Source organism: Dermacentor silvarum, chromosome 9 (genome assembly GCF_013339745.2).
Source record: "Dermacentor silvarum isolate Dsil-2018 chromosome 9, BIME_Dsil_1.4, whole genome shotgun sequence".
In the NCBI taxonomy this organism is placed as follows: domain Eukaryota; kingdom Metazoa; phylum Arthropoda; class Arachnida; order Ixodida; family Ixodidae; genus Dermacentor; species Dermacentor silvarum.
In genome coordinates, this window is record NC_051162.1 from 138,543,900 (window position 1) to 138,558,952 (window position 15,053).

The following is a 15,053-nucleotide window of genomic DNA, read 5'->3' on the forward strand; positions in this document are numbered from 1 at the left end:
GTTTCTTCCTCGCGAATTGGGTGCAAAGTAATCCTTTTTCTATAAGAAAGAATGTTTTGCCGACCAGCCCAAGCACGTATTCTGTTACAGCTCATATCTTACTCGGCCATGTGCACGACCAAACTAAACGGCGTATAGTATACAGCGGTAGCAGGAGGCGTTCTTAATGTCTGTCATGAAGGCCAGTTGACATCAGGTAGTAGTGCAAGAATTGCTCTTTGGGCGGACTTCATATAGAAGCACTGGCCTACAATATTTTGGCTTGATAATAGACAATTAGGCACTCTATCCTGCATTTGTATTTCGGCACCACAGCGTGAGCAGACACAGACAAGGTGTGGTAATGTTTTGTTACTGCTACATGTGTCACACATAGTAGCCAACAAGCACTACCTATGGTTAGCCTCCTGCCTTACAATGCATCCCTCTCTCTCTCTCTCTCTCTCTCTGTTCGACGAACACTTCTAGATTGAGCTCTTTTTAGAAAAAAAATTAAATGCGCGAATACAGCTCATCACACTAACGTTACTGATTTACATTACAGACGATATAATGCACTTGTGTGCCTACTGGGTCGACATTACCGCGTGTATATTAGATTGACTATTTCGAAACTTACATGTCTGCAGGAAATTCACTTTTTTCATAAGATTGTGACTGCTGCAATCACACAGTAGCCCTTCTGTGGACACCAAAGACATTATAGCGGTAGGTGACAGCCACTCGGACAGACATCTCACGCAATGTCATATAATTAATGGAAGAAAACTAGACTATAAATGTTGAGTTTATTAGTTTCCCCAGGCAATCAATATTTGGCTTCTGTAATTCACTCTCCTCGAGAGTCTGGAACTTAGTTTAGACAAAATATCTGTGTTGAATTCATAGCGTCAACATCCAAAAGAACAGAAATCAGCAGACGGAAAGAGATGACTCATACCGAAACCCATAAAATGGTGCATTCTGCCAGCATTCGCTTATACGGCACTAGAACATCAATAACCTCATAACAGCTTAGTGACAACGCAAGCAGCCATGGAGCGGGGAATCAGAGACAGAAACAAATTCACCGCATAAGATGGGAAAACAGCAATTTGCATTAAAGAGAAAACCTGGGTAACTGATGACGTACTTGAGAATAATAGCAATAGTATGAGTTGGGCAACTGAAGTAAAACAAGCAACAACAAACTCGTGGTATTTATAATATTAGTTACTGACTGGAAAGCCTAAGGGTGTGCCAATTAAGGGAAATAAAATGCGCTAACAATTGCATGCTAATATAACCAGGTTGAAGACATATGCTGGATTGGGATGACACAGCGCAATAGTAATTGAAAATTCATTCAGAAACCTTAGCCCGAGAGTTGGCGTAAACTGGATGCTGATGTTCATGCTCTAACGCTGCTGGTTATGATGGTTATGGTGATACTCATGATGAGGAAGTGATGTACAAGGTTTACAATGTTCCAAAGAAGACATCTTAAAAACAAACCGAACAATCTTCCTGTTAAATGGGCAGCCCGATGTTCAAGAAGTCGGTGTCGGATCCTGTGTTGCAAACTCTCTGGTATTTTGAGCGAATGTGGTCAGGCCCCAGGCCTTGACTACTGTTTTACACAACTCTGACCATTAACTGCGCTAGCCATGTTTTATGCTATTTTCAAATTCTGCGCTTAAAGGCCGTTAATACATTTCTTCCCTTTTGTTTACCTGCTTAGTGCTATCCCAACAATGGCGACTGGGTCATGATGAAGAGAAATTACGCCTACGATCCACACTTCGGCGGAACCGCTAAATGCGTGAAATATGAGAGAATTGGACCGTTCATGGGTAACAGCATGAACGTGAGGTTCTCTTGGTGTCAGGATGGTTATGGACGTGGATGCGGTTCAAGGTAACACTCTCGACAATTTTCAGAAAGAAAGATGCATGTGCACAAATACTGTGACCGAAATCTGAATTTACATGGCGGCTGAAGAATTTTCATAAATACTTTGCAGACACCAGTGGTCGCAAGGCAAAGTTCTAAGTGGACGGACAACTCATTAAGTCCATCAGTGTAGAAATTTGGGCTTGTTGGTGTAACATTTTGCAGTGTTATCTTGTAGCGCTAATAGCACAAGGACGTAGAAGAAGATGAGAAACACACACGAGGCGCTAGAGAGTGTCTTAGCGTCTTGTGTATGTCACTGTTCTTCTTCTGCGTCCTTGTGCTTTTTGCGCTACAACAAAAATTCACTCGTAGGCATGCGTCATAAAATTATTGTGGAAAAAAGGATTGTTCGAAATAACGTTAAAATTAAATACAATATGTTAGCGTTCAAACAAAACATTCAAATTTCATCGGACTCATAAAGCAGTTTAAAACTAGATGCGAGGACATTTCCGTAGCATTAATAGTAAGTTTTCAGCGCGAAATATAATATGAGCGCTAAGCACTTGCTCCGTAATGCAGTAGTTAAGGTGTTCTCAAATGCCAAGTACTTTTTTGTGCCTGATGTCAGGTGCATCGAATTCTGGTGCACTGATGCTCTGACAGTTACGGGGATTTCTTTATTAATGTTGCCAAGATGAATAACGCATCTAGAACAACTTTCACGGTAGAAATGTTAAACATTGCGTATAGTTATTCTCAACTGCGTTTAGAAACATAATTTAAAAACAAAGCGCGAAATTTTTAATGATCCTGTTGCCTTCCTGCGCCACAACAGCTCCCACTGGGAGGTTAAGCGTGCAAAAAGACTAGCCCTCAACATGACAGAGACATGTCATAGTCCTGTTTCGTTCTGCATTTTACTGCATTACAGTAATAACTAGTGTGTGCTTATAGATAAATGAAGAATTATAGGCATCATTTTGTCGAGTATCATGTTATGCCGGTTATGAGGAAGTAATAATTACTTACCAGCTAAAACTGAAAACATCAGACTCACAACGCTGGACAGGATGGTGCGCACTTTCTTTCAGTGCAACCTTTGAGCAAATCAAAAGAAAGAGAGCTTTAAATAAAAATGAAAATGCTTTTTACTACGAAAGTGCTTTATTGTGCACAGTTGTGTACAACTCGGTGATCCTTTTGCACGTGCAGCCATAAATATTATCGAAATTTGCGTTAAACAAGCTACTTTCTTTTTGCAGTGTCGGCCGTTATGTCCTCACTTCTACTCCAGGATACAGAGCAAGGAATAAGTACAACTTTTTGGCCTTCAACGGTAAGTCAGTGCAAAAGGGATGAGTCATGGTGAGGGAAATCGCCGCGAAATGTCACGATATGACTCTTTTGTAAATGTACTGATTTGTAGTTCACCACGGCTGGTGAAATGTGATGATTCTTTTCGCTCGATATTATTCCGCTCTCATTACCCACCCCTTATGACCTTGCAACCATGCATGGCGATAAGGCAGAGGTCCCAACTGCGTATCTTGCGATCGGGAGTAAAGGTAACTGGGCACTCAATTTCGCACGTGAAAGGAGGAAAGCGGGAAGGCAGCGCGGTAGGGAGGGGGTGCGGCTTCTACTCTGCCAGCAACTGCGTGCTTGTACTTTGCGCTGCTGTGGGTGGTCGCGCGCACCGTATTTGAAAGAGATCTGCACACGGTTCCTACCTTTGTATGCGCTGTGCATTCGCCGCTCAGTTTTGTTTGAAGCGATAGACCGCGCGAAGCTTCGCTCGCTGCTGCGGACGCGCTTGCTCACACCAGCGTTTTGACAGCGGTTGTCTGCGGCCATCGAGTGTGATATATTCATGTTTGCTTATTAAGCGAATGTTTCCAATGTTTATATGTTTATTATTAATTATATGTTTATCAATGTTTATTCATGTTAATTATTAAGCGAATGTTTCCAAGTTTATACAGCCGATAAAACTACTATCCTTACTCCGTATCGCTCTCTACTAATTTGCAATGGCAATTGATGCTTCGCCTTTCGGGCGAAACTGCGACTTTTCTTATTTTCTAGGCGCGGACAATTTCCAAATGCATACGATCTACAAAGATTGCAACACTTGCTTCGTTGGACGTTATCGCCATGCTGATAACGGTAAGTTTCTCAAGAATTTTCTAATATAATAACACCCGTACACTTAGATTTAGGTGCACGTTAAAGAAGCCCAGATGGCCCAAATTAATCCGGAGTCAACCACCTCGGCGTGCCTCATAATCAGATGGTGATTTTGGTACGTAATCCCCATAGTGTAATTTAAATTATATATAATTACATGTCGCTTTTTAGAGCCTAATTAGGCTGCTTGTTCACTAAAAAGTAACCGCCATCGAAGTAGTTTTGCATATACGCAGTATATGTTACCTTCGGTGCATGTCTGACACAGAAAGCGGCTAACTATATTCTCCTGTGAGCCACTATCGGGGATTTCCTCTACAGACTGCAATAAAACAAGAAACAAAGCTAGAAATATGATACAATACTATCAGAAGCATTATCCGTGCATATCTTGTTCGGCCATTGTAGATCACTTTATGCTTTTCAAATTCCTCTGAATATCCGCCTTCTGTGCACCAAAAGTGAAGTCGTTGTCGTGTGGTTGTTTAACGTGAGTTCGTCAAGCTTGTAGACGTGCGTTGCGTTGAGAAATGAACAAAAGCGACACGGGTGTCATAGAAGAGCATAAAAAATGTATTTGCAAGTAGAAAATAAAAATGATGACGACGTACACATGAGAACACGTACTGCAAGCAACTAACGCGGCCTCAGCCACTATGCGAAATGCTAAAGTCCCCGCTCCAATAGCTAACATGAATGCTAAACCCTAAACACTAAAGCGACGTACAAGTCAATGGACAGTTTTAGAATAGTGCTTGTCGCCTTACATACGTTACACATAAGCACCTTTGCGGGCCGTTACAGTGCGTGTCCCTTCAAGACGTTTAGTTTAGAGTACGGGAACGCAAACGTAAGGATGGCGTTAAAGAACAGGGAGCCATCTGGTGCTTCGTGTCAAACGTATTCAAGCCAAGAAAATCCATTTGCAACCAACCTGTTGCTGTTATCCGGACGCGTCTCAGGCCTACGAGCGCCGGAATCGACGAACGATCTCAGAAATTGGACGCGCTATGCGCTCATAACTAACATTTCAGTTGAGTTTAGAGGAAGCGAAAACTGATTCCGATGGCGATCAATGGGAGTGGCAGCGTAGCCACCACGATAATTCACGTTGAAGTGGGCGCCGCCATGTTCGACAACGCTATTTCCTAGCGTCTGTAAACATTACGAACGTTAAGCTCACCAATTACTTGTTATCATACCGCACGCAAACAACAGAAATCCAGTAACGTTCGGAGCATGCGCAGTGAGGACAGCGCTTTACGTACGTAATGCATTTACGTTTAATTGTTTGCAAACGCTATTCAAAAACTGTCTAATAACAGTGCGACGTTCTCGCGGTGCTGTTGGTCCGTGTCGGCACTTAATAGTAGGCACGGCGAAGTCGGTGCTGTGGCCGTTGGATTTCGCTGGTGGAAGCTGGAAGGACGTTAGCAGGCGTGGGTGGCGGGTGGCGCAGACGGGGGCGACGCCACGTATCGGGTCACGGGACAGGACTGCCTAGCGGGTAGTCTAGGCATCCATACTTGCCCAGACCTTGCGTCAGCTGCCATTGTTCAACCAGCCGCCTTCAATCTGAGCTGCAAGTGTCCGGTAGTGCCGCAGCGCCAAGCAACCCTGGACCCCGCTCCTGCTCAGCGGGGCCCGGTTGGTTGCCTGGTTGGCTGGCTCTGGGCCATCGGGAAATCCAGGAGCCTACGCTGAGTCGGATTTCCACGAATGATGGTCACCGTCTGCCGTCTTCGCGTCGCCTTCCCCGCCAACACACCTTCTGGCCTCGCCAATCACGACGCACGATAATAAGCGAGCACCACTGGGTCACAGGTCACAGGTCCACGTCATTATTTTCCTCAAAACAATTTTTCTCACACACGAACACCGTACCTGAGGGATACATACTACAAGCGCAGTCAGTGCGACACTCTTGAGCAATGGTGAATTCTAGCCGTAAGGAAACTAAAACCCAAAATATGTTGACACCTATATTCGACTGAGATAGTGTGCACCAATGTTGTCGCTGCCTCGAATATATACTCCACTGTGAAATCGTATTCCACAAGCACTACGCTCCAACGCAACACTACTGTTGTTGCATTTCGTTGAACTGACGTATGCAAGCGGTTGGTGGTCGACGACTACAGAACAAGCCCTTCGTGGTGTATGCCGTCTTTTTTTCCTGTCGTTGTCGTTTTAAGCGTTGTTATGACCCTCAAAAGTGGAAAATGCTTGCAAATATGTTCCAATTCGTATTGAAAGCTATGTGAAACGAATTGAAGATATGCCACTTCATAAATCTAATGTGAAACAATGTTAACAGTGATATTCAGTAGCCGTGACAAGAAACGCGACTGAAGGAACAGCTGCCCCTCAAGGATATTCATTCCGGTAAAAGGGCCATTTTTCTTATATGTTTCACTTTGTAGATTTTATGTAAATCGAGGTTTAGAGTGTATTAATCATCTAAACATTTTTTTCATTAATCATCATAAATTTTTGGCAGGATATGGCTGTGCCATGTGGCGTCGTGTGTCTCCCACGCTCAGCGAACCTGCCAGCTATTGCGACTTCATCTTCGATCTGTTCTGCGGCGGCGCTCCCCAGTACCATATGTACGATCCGTCATGCAATAGGGCACTCGGCATTTACGGGAGCCACAACTACGGCTGGTGGAAAAATATGATCACTTTCAAATGAGTTTGTTGGCCCTCTCTTGAGTATGGCACACTTACTGAAATAAAGCTTCCTTTCTGTTGACTGTGCTCTATTCTTTCAAAATGACTGACATTGTGGTCATTGAACATTAGTTGCCGTTGTCAACAGCAGTCTGAATTATAACAATGCGAGACAAAGTAAGCACTTCAATATGTGCAACCGCTATAGTCATAAAATAACTCAGTGCTCACCTTTACTCACGAAAATCGTTAATTTCAGTAGTCCCTAATCTCCCTTCTTCTCAGCTCATACATTTTCTATCGCTCTACACTGTCTTGCTGTGATTGTTCATGGCTCGCTTTATTATGTTGGCAGCGAAAACATCATCATTTTTAATGCGAATATCGTTATTTGCCTACTTGAACTGTTTTGAGCCTACAGGGGCATCTGCGTCAGCAGTCGTTTGGTGGGCTGCGACACCACGGACCCGAGCACATGGGGGTTGTACAATTCCACGCGTAGCCGTGCGTGGCTTAGCCGTGTCCGGGGAAAAGGGGAACGTAGAGGTTGAACGGACGCCGGGTGTCTGGACCTTTGCGGCCCTTCGACGGAGGCAACTCACCTCTTTGGCCTCCGCTTCACGTAGACGGCGCCTCCGGGCTGACCCACCCGGGGCATATCCGTGGTCGCCTTTTCCTGTCCCTGTGCTCAACCTTTTCCTTCCCTATCATCTTTCCTTCCTGCCCTGTAATATGCTTGCTGACCATATTGCCACATCAATAACAACAAAGCCTATCAATTCCTGCCATAGGTTTCAAGCCCTTTATAGGCAAGGAAATGAGGTCATATTGGAAGCCTTTTGGCCCTCCCCAACAAAAGCTCGACAAACTAATGCCCTGTTCGGTCGACTCAGGATAGGGCATAAATGTGGCACGCACAATTTTCTGACAACTGGTGGTGATCCTCCAATGTGTGGTAGTTGCGGCGAGAGGCTGACAGTCCTCTACGTTTTGATAGAATGTCAGGAAACAGAACCTCAACGTAAAAAGTGCTTTCCTTTAGCCTATAGACTCACATTGCTCGTCAACCTACGATGTTCCTTGGGAAAGACCCATTTTAAGTGCGGAGCACTTTAGGGGCCCCGGATGTCGTCCCTTGTCGCATGGTGTCACGCACAAAACAAGGTGTGACCGCAAGAAAACTGTCACTCTCAAGCTGCGCGAAAATAAAAATGACTCGTCGGGCTCCTGATTCGAACCACCGCCCTCCGGGTGGCGAGACCACCACGCGAACCGATTCGGCCACTGTCGGTTTTTTTGTTTTTTTGCCTTCATTGCATGGAATTATTAGTACTTCTATGCGAAAAAGAGTTTCGTTACAATTATACCCACATGAAAAACAAGTGCACACACGCTTGGCAGTCCAATGAAAGTTCAAAAATCTGGCAAACAAACAAAAGCATCCAGATACGAAATCCACTCAGGCACGGAATCAAAGGTTGCAATCACACTAGGCACTTGAGCTGCCTCTTCTCGAAAGACAGACCTTGTCGAGCGAGGTGGCTCGGCATGTCTGTTCATCATACGCTCCCGTAAAAGCGGGGTTTTATATGCACAGGTGGTCGGCAAGCGCTCGTGCCACTGCTCCCGCATTCATCGTCGTCGTCGGCTTCCACAGCTGGCTGCGTTGCCGCTAATCATTCCAGCGTAGAAGTTCTCTTCTGTCGTCGTAATGGAGAGGCCGCGTTTACGGAAGTATGGGCTATCGCTTAAAGGGGTATAAGCCATTCAATGTCTTATGTAGTGGAGAGATTTATATTTTGAATAAATTTCATGGAAATCCATCCAGAATGAACGCGCTCGGGAAAGGCCTCGTCTTTGACGTTCCGATTCTAGCGTGAGGGCTTTCGAAGCCCAGGCGAAACGTCATCGCAGAGCTGCGGACTCCGAGTTGAGGGAGCGCGATGTTGAGGCCACAGGTCAGCGAAGAGCCGCGGACCTTGAGTGGTGGGAACGCGATGCTGAGGCCACAGGTCAGCGTTGTATAGCCCTCCAGGAACCCGACAAAGGTGTTGCGCGCATCGGCAAGCTAGCGCCAACTTCACCGGTGCGACGGCTAGGTTTTAACTCAAGTTAATCAACCGGAACTTTGGAGCCAGCTGCAGTGTGTGTGACCGGCTGTGGTTCGAGCACAACGTGGTACTCGTCAGTGCACTTCGTTCGGATGAACACAGGAGATACACACGACAAGCTTCGCTTACTCACATTTCCTCGACCGAGGAAGGGCTACTAATTTTTAAAGTGTGTAAAGTGTGGAGCACTTTAGGGGCCCGGGATGTCGTTCCTCGTCGGTGGGTGTCACGCACAACACAAGGTCTACGTAAGACATTAAACAGACTTAGAGATTGACTCCAACCAAATAAGTAAATTTACTAGCCCGACGTTTCGGAACCAATTCGGCTCCTTCTTCAGGGGGTATTCTTCGGAGGTGGCGGTGTGTGTCGGGCTAGTAAATTTCCTTATTTGCTTGGAGTCAATCTCTAAGTCTTAATCAATTTTCCCAACCATACAGGTAATTCTGTCGAAATGTCTAGCTTCAAGACATTAAACACCATAAAGTTCTCCTGAAATGGATAAAATTACACCAAATAAGTATAAAATAATATCAAATAAGGAAAATGCGTTCATTAACCCAAGTTAACGAAAACTCAATAGAAAACGCCAAACTGATACTGAAACTAGTCAAGAGAGAGTTAGTTGAATTGGTTTTAGTGGCGCAAACGCGACTAAGGCTATGCTGCACCCAACACAGGGTGTTATGAACTAAGATTTAATAACAGCAAATGCTGTATTGATCTATACCTTGCTTTAAAAGCCAGTTTCGTCTAAAAATTTAAGCGCGTCATGTAATGGCACTGGTGGATCATCTCCTAAAACTACAGCACGGTACAAAGGTATGTGTGATTTGTATAAGTTCTGCAATAGTTTTCGTCTGTGTGCTTCAATGTGTGTACAGGTCAGTAGAATGTAGATAACTGTTAGCGGTTCGTGGCACTTCTCGCATGCTGGTGGGTCTTCTTTTCTCAGTCAAAATTGAGCCAAGAGAGAGAGAGCCACAGCCTCACAAGTGGAACGATTCCGCTAGGGCGCGCTGAAAGAGAGCCGTTCCCGCGCGCCGGGACACTCTTTCCTGCCATGGACGCCGAGCAGCACGCAAGCTTGGAGAGACAGCGGGCGCTCGCCCGTGAAAGACAGCGCCGACGCAGGGCTGATCACGCGGTGCGCACTCGAGAAGCTGAAGTTGCTCGCCAGCGCAGTCAAGCTAATCCCAACGTCGTGAAAAGAACAGCTAAACACAAGGTAAACACAGGATAAAACAAGATAAACACGAGCAAAACACAGGGGAAACACCGGCGAATCACTGCTCCGCACTTCTCTAGATTCCGCGTTGAGTGGAAACTTTATCATGGTCCAGGGGAACATCTAACTCCCTCTGGACCTCGGAATGCTTTTAGGTGTCTGGAATTTGTCTGCACAGAATGCCTAGCCAACTGCTGTCATGTAGTTGAAGTATTAAAATGATTAACCAAGCGTAAGAGAGTAAGTTATCTCTATCTGATACCAGCTCATAGCCATCTGTCGCATCATGAGATATCGAAATAGGAAGACGAGATAGCTTTGATGCGTTCCATCTATTTCCATCACTTAGCCGAAATGTAGAAGGAATAATCTTTTTCTTAACTGCAAGTTGCTTACTGTACTTGAACGAATGGATCAGCAAGTGGAAACGGCAGTGAAAAACTGCCACATCTGCCTGGAGGCAGATAAGTCCGCCAACACATCGCCATCACCGTTGCAACCTGTCGAATGACCTGAGCGACCGTGGCAGAAGCTTGGTCTAGACATTGTTTGTTCTTTGGAGCATGCAGCTCACAACTGCAGATTTGCTGTAACGCTTGTTGACTACCATTCTAAATGGTCGGAGTTATATTTTTGCAGCGAAGTGTCCACGAGTACCTTGAAAGACTTTTTAAGAAGTGTTTTTGCCCGTGAAGGTTAAACAGAAGAGATCGTTTGTGACAATAGACCTCAGTTCACTTTGCATGAATTCATCACCTTCCTGCAAAACAGAGGCATCCGTCTTTCACATTCTTCGGTATACTACCCCAAGCGAATGGGCAAATAGAACGGTTCAATCGCACATTGAAAAACTTCATTCAAGTCACACTCCTCGAAAGACGACCGCTCCGGCAAGCAGTAACAGAATACCTTGCCATTTACCGGTGTACTCCGCAGGCCACCATCGGGGTCGCCCCAGCAGTTCTGCTGCGTGTTAGAATGCCCCGAACCAGGCTTGATGTCGTGGGTTTCTCAGCACCAGCATTTGCGGGAGACCCAGCCAAGGAGTTGGCGCGACACCGTCGAAGGGTACGGCGTCAACAGCAGAGCAGCAAGCACTACCCGGACAAAAGCAGAACTGCCAAGACGACGAAGATAGCCGCATGTGATTTTGTCCGCATCAAAAAAACCATCCGTTCGTTTCAGGGTGGACTGCTCCTTTTCTTCACCAACTAAAGTAATCGAGAGGAGGGGACCAGCCTCTTTCCGACTTGGAGACGGCCGTACGTGGAATGCCTCCAAGCTTTCCAGGGTTCCGTAGAGTGACACCTGTGAACCAGGCCAATTTAGTGCCATACTGCAGCCTGCCACGCCACAGCCGCGATCTCCTGATGTGCTGCAGCCTGCCGCGCTGCAGCCGCCTTCCCCCAGGGCGCAGGCGTGGTCTCCTGGCATACTGCGGCAGCAGTCTACGAGCCCGTCGCCATCTTCGACAGTGTGACGTCCAAAGCGGCCGACCCGAGAGTGTCGGCCATCGGCCTGGATCTAAGACTATCAGACCAACTAGTTGGCGGTCTGACGTTGTGTACAAAGTCTGTAAATGTGTAAATAAGTACAGTGTGCATGCCTCGGGGTATCCTTGCTAATACTTACTAACAACTAGTCACTAAAGATAAGGGGGGGGGGGGGGGGTAGTAGTAGTAGTAGTAAACACTTTATTTAGGTCCTGAGAAGCTAGGCAGGGGGGCCTGCTAGCCGTTGGCTAGTGCCATGTCGGAAAAGAGAGGCCGTGCCTCTCCGCTCGTTCACGGGCCCTCTGGACAGCCAGGAGTTGGACGTCTTGCCTGGGATCTGTGATGGCCTTCGTCCAGTCTTCTTCTCGGTTAAAATCCTGTAACACAGGGCACTGCCAGAGCATGGGATTTAATGAGCAAAATTCAGTGCCACAATCTCGGCAGAATGGATCGATGTCGGGGTGAAGTTTGTTCAGAAAGCCCCTAGAGGGGTAGGACCCCGTCTGGAGCATGCGGAGCGTGCTAGATTGTGATCTGTTGAGCTTATGATGGGGGGAGGGAAAACTCTGCCTATCCTCTCTGTAATGTGATGTGATTTCGTGAAAAGTGACTAGAGGATCACTGTGGAAGAGCTCTCCCGAACTCACCCGAGACACCATCCCGTCGCGGCATATGAAACCTCGCGCATGGTCGTGGGCTATCTCATTGGGGTTCAGGTGACCCGGTAATACGTCTGATCCCATGTGTGCTGGGAACCAGACTATGTGATGAATAGTGTCTGAGGGGGGTCTGCCGTTGATAATCCTGGCTGCCTGTTTGGCTATCAATCCCGATGCGAACGCTCTAATTGCCGCTCGAGAGTCCGTGTAAACTGTAGTGCGTGTGGTATCAAGTAATGCGAGAGCTATAGCAGTCTGCCCCCCCCCCCCCCCCCCATTTAGAAAGGGGGGGGGGGGGGGGTAGTATGTTGTATTGAGTTTCTTTGTTCATTTGAATTATTTATGTTCAATAAACGGCTTTTGGTGCATCGGGACGGCTGGAGTCTGACTCCCACCTTCGAAAATACCACAAGCACCAACAAGGCAACGTGCAGAGCAGCTGCCGACGCCCTCCGCGTTTCCCCGCGTTCGCGCCGAACGTGCCGGTGTTCGTGACTGCAGCCGATGCCTCTGGCGGAGGCTAGGCAGGTTTCGACCAGAGAACTGGAGACTCGTCGAGTATAGCGTCGGAAGTCACTGCCTCCTCTCGCCTCTCAACGTTTCATTATAAGTTCGCGTTGTAGATCTGTGTGTTTACTTGTGTTTACGCAATTGCATCACGTGCAACACATGCAAATGTACACTCGCAATTAACACTCGGTGTAACAAACACAGCTTCGCTGTTCGACCATCTTCACGGAGTGGTAGGGCTCTGAATGTTTTGGGTCTACATTATTAAGGGGGGGGGGGGGGGGGGGGAGGGGAGGTATTACAAATTGTAGAGGCACAAAACTAGACTTTTGTGGTGATTCTTTCCAACTTTCCAAAGAAAACATGCCCCGTAAAGCTTGTCACTAAAGGAACTAATGTAATTAGCTTAGCAGTTAACCCTTTCATGCACAGCGTTGCCTAGGAGCAACAGCTCAACATGGATTTTTTTCCTCGTCTACTGCTCTGAATCGATGCACAAAAAGGTATTTGGTTACAGGCCTGAGTATTCTCAACCCTGAAAACGGAAACTGAGAGCGCGCTACCGGCCTATTGTTCTAGGAGAACAAAGGACCCACAGATGTTTCGTCCCACCGTCCTACGTTGAACTCTAGGCAAGTAAATGTGTGCTCTCACAACAAAAAAGACTTTCTTTTTCTAAATGAATTTTTAGTTAAGACTGCCTCAGAGAACACTTGCGGTCCTATATGTAGTAGTCATGCAGGTTCATAACATTCTGTTTTTGCAGAATGATCCCGCCAAAAATGGTGTTGCTCTGAGGCAACATTGGGCAAATGCTATGATGCGCCTGGTGTTACGCTTGCAGGCGCATTTCATGATACGCGGGCAAAATAAGCATACGTGTGTGCGTCACGATATTCGGGTAGACGTGCATGTCGTACTCTGGTGTGATGTGATAGGTGTGTGTGTGGGCGTGTGTCACGATTTTCGCAGCTTTCGCAACTGCACTAAGCGAACCAGAGGTTGTCTACATTGCTTATCATCTTTCTTATAGTAAAAAAAAAAACAATGTAGCGCTAGTTAGTGTTGTAATTTTTTGAATATTTAGTTGGAGACGACATGAAGAAACAATTGTCAACAATATTTCCTTAAAATAGTTTCGCCTGTTTTTGTCATACGTTACCCGAGTAAGAGGGAGAGGAGAAGAACCAGATTTCTAACAGATGAGGAAATCGTAGCGATGAATGTACTGGCAAATGTAAAAAAAGATAATATCGGGCGTTCATCCCTACAGTGACCCCGGAGGGTACCGAGAATCCCAGATCATGGCTGATTTTTCAGTCGCTGCATTGAAGCAGATCACTCATCCGGTAGCCCCGAGACATTCTGCATGATGTGGTGGCCACTGGCCTGAATTCAGCCAGATTCAAGGTACTGCACACCCTGACACACTTTTGTCCACTGCGCCAAATGCGAGATGTCTCTGTGTCTTCTACCAAGCCGTCATTGCTCGAGGGCGATCCACTTGTAGCAGGACCGCAAGTGCCCAGCGTTGCTCAGGAGCTGGACCTCATTGTCTCTTTACAAATAACGGTAAACTTTTTCTCAAATCGCAGGTATTTGTTTTATTTATTTAGAAAGACCTTACAGGCCTACGAATAGGCATGGGGTAAGGGTCATATGGTACATTTTTTAACAAAATGCAATCGGTAAAAAGATATCTATACATACAGGGATTCGAAAATTGACACAATACGAAGAAATTTACATATTACAGGAACCAGACAGATGTTAAAAAAAGAAAAATAATAGCGTAGCTTGCACTAGCGGCGCATGGCTAAAGAAACATCGAAGCTAATCGGCACCTATCTGGTCCTGGCCTTACGGGTTATGCTTTTCCGGAATTTATTGTTTGTTGATCGATTACGGATTACCTATTCATTGGCTATCGATTGGCTATCGCAAAGTATTGGCCGTGTATTTGGGTTATTCTAAGCACTACCAAGCGATCACCAGCATCTTTTTCGGAATTTATTGATTATTGATTGATTATCAATTAGCTATCGCAAGGTGAAGCAAGGCGCAGCTTTGCGCAGTGACGTCATCGCTAGGCGAGTTTTGTTGCGAACGCTACGCACGGAAACGAAAAGCTGAAACAGCTTCGCTATTGAAAAATCAACAGATAAGCATTGCATAAAAACAGCAAGAAGAGAAGAAAAAAAGTTACGTTGCGTTGGTACATTATTCATTGTGTAATGTTAAACAGAAGAAACAAATAACACAGGCACAACGTCAACGTCTGATATGCGTTGGAAACGTAAACGTAATCGGATTGA

The 15,053-nt window shown here is 46.0% G+C and overlaps 1 protein-coding gene across 3 annotated transcripts in view; it reads left to right on the top strand.

Annotated features, from left to right (window-relative positions):
* LOC119464446 (uncharacterized) overlaps nt 1–6,818 on the top strand; it is a 64,718-nt gene extending 57,900 nt beyond the window's left edge. The window contains exons 2-5 of one of the 3 annotated variants that reach the window (XM_049656330.1): nt 1,721–1,896; nt 3,141–3,214; nt 3,964–4,044; nt 6,566–6,797. In XM_049656330.1, coding sequence (XP_049512287.1) covers nt 1,721–1,896; nt 3,141–3,214; nt 3,964–4,044; nt 6,566–6,759 — 525 coding nt within the window. In that variant the 3' untranslated portion in view covers nt 6,760–6,797. Of the gene's footprint in view, nt 1–1,720; nt 1,897–3,140; nt 3,215–3,963; nt 4,045–6,565 lie in introns of all 3 variants that reach the window. The other 2 variants (XM_037725419.2, XM_049656329.1) reach the window with 2 other exon arrangements.
* The last annotated feature ends 8,235 nt before the right edge of the window (nt 6,819–15,053 follow it).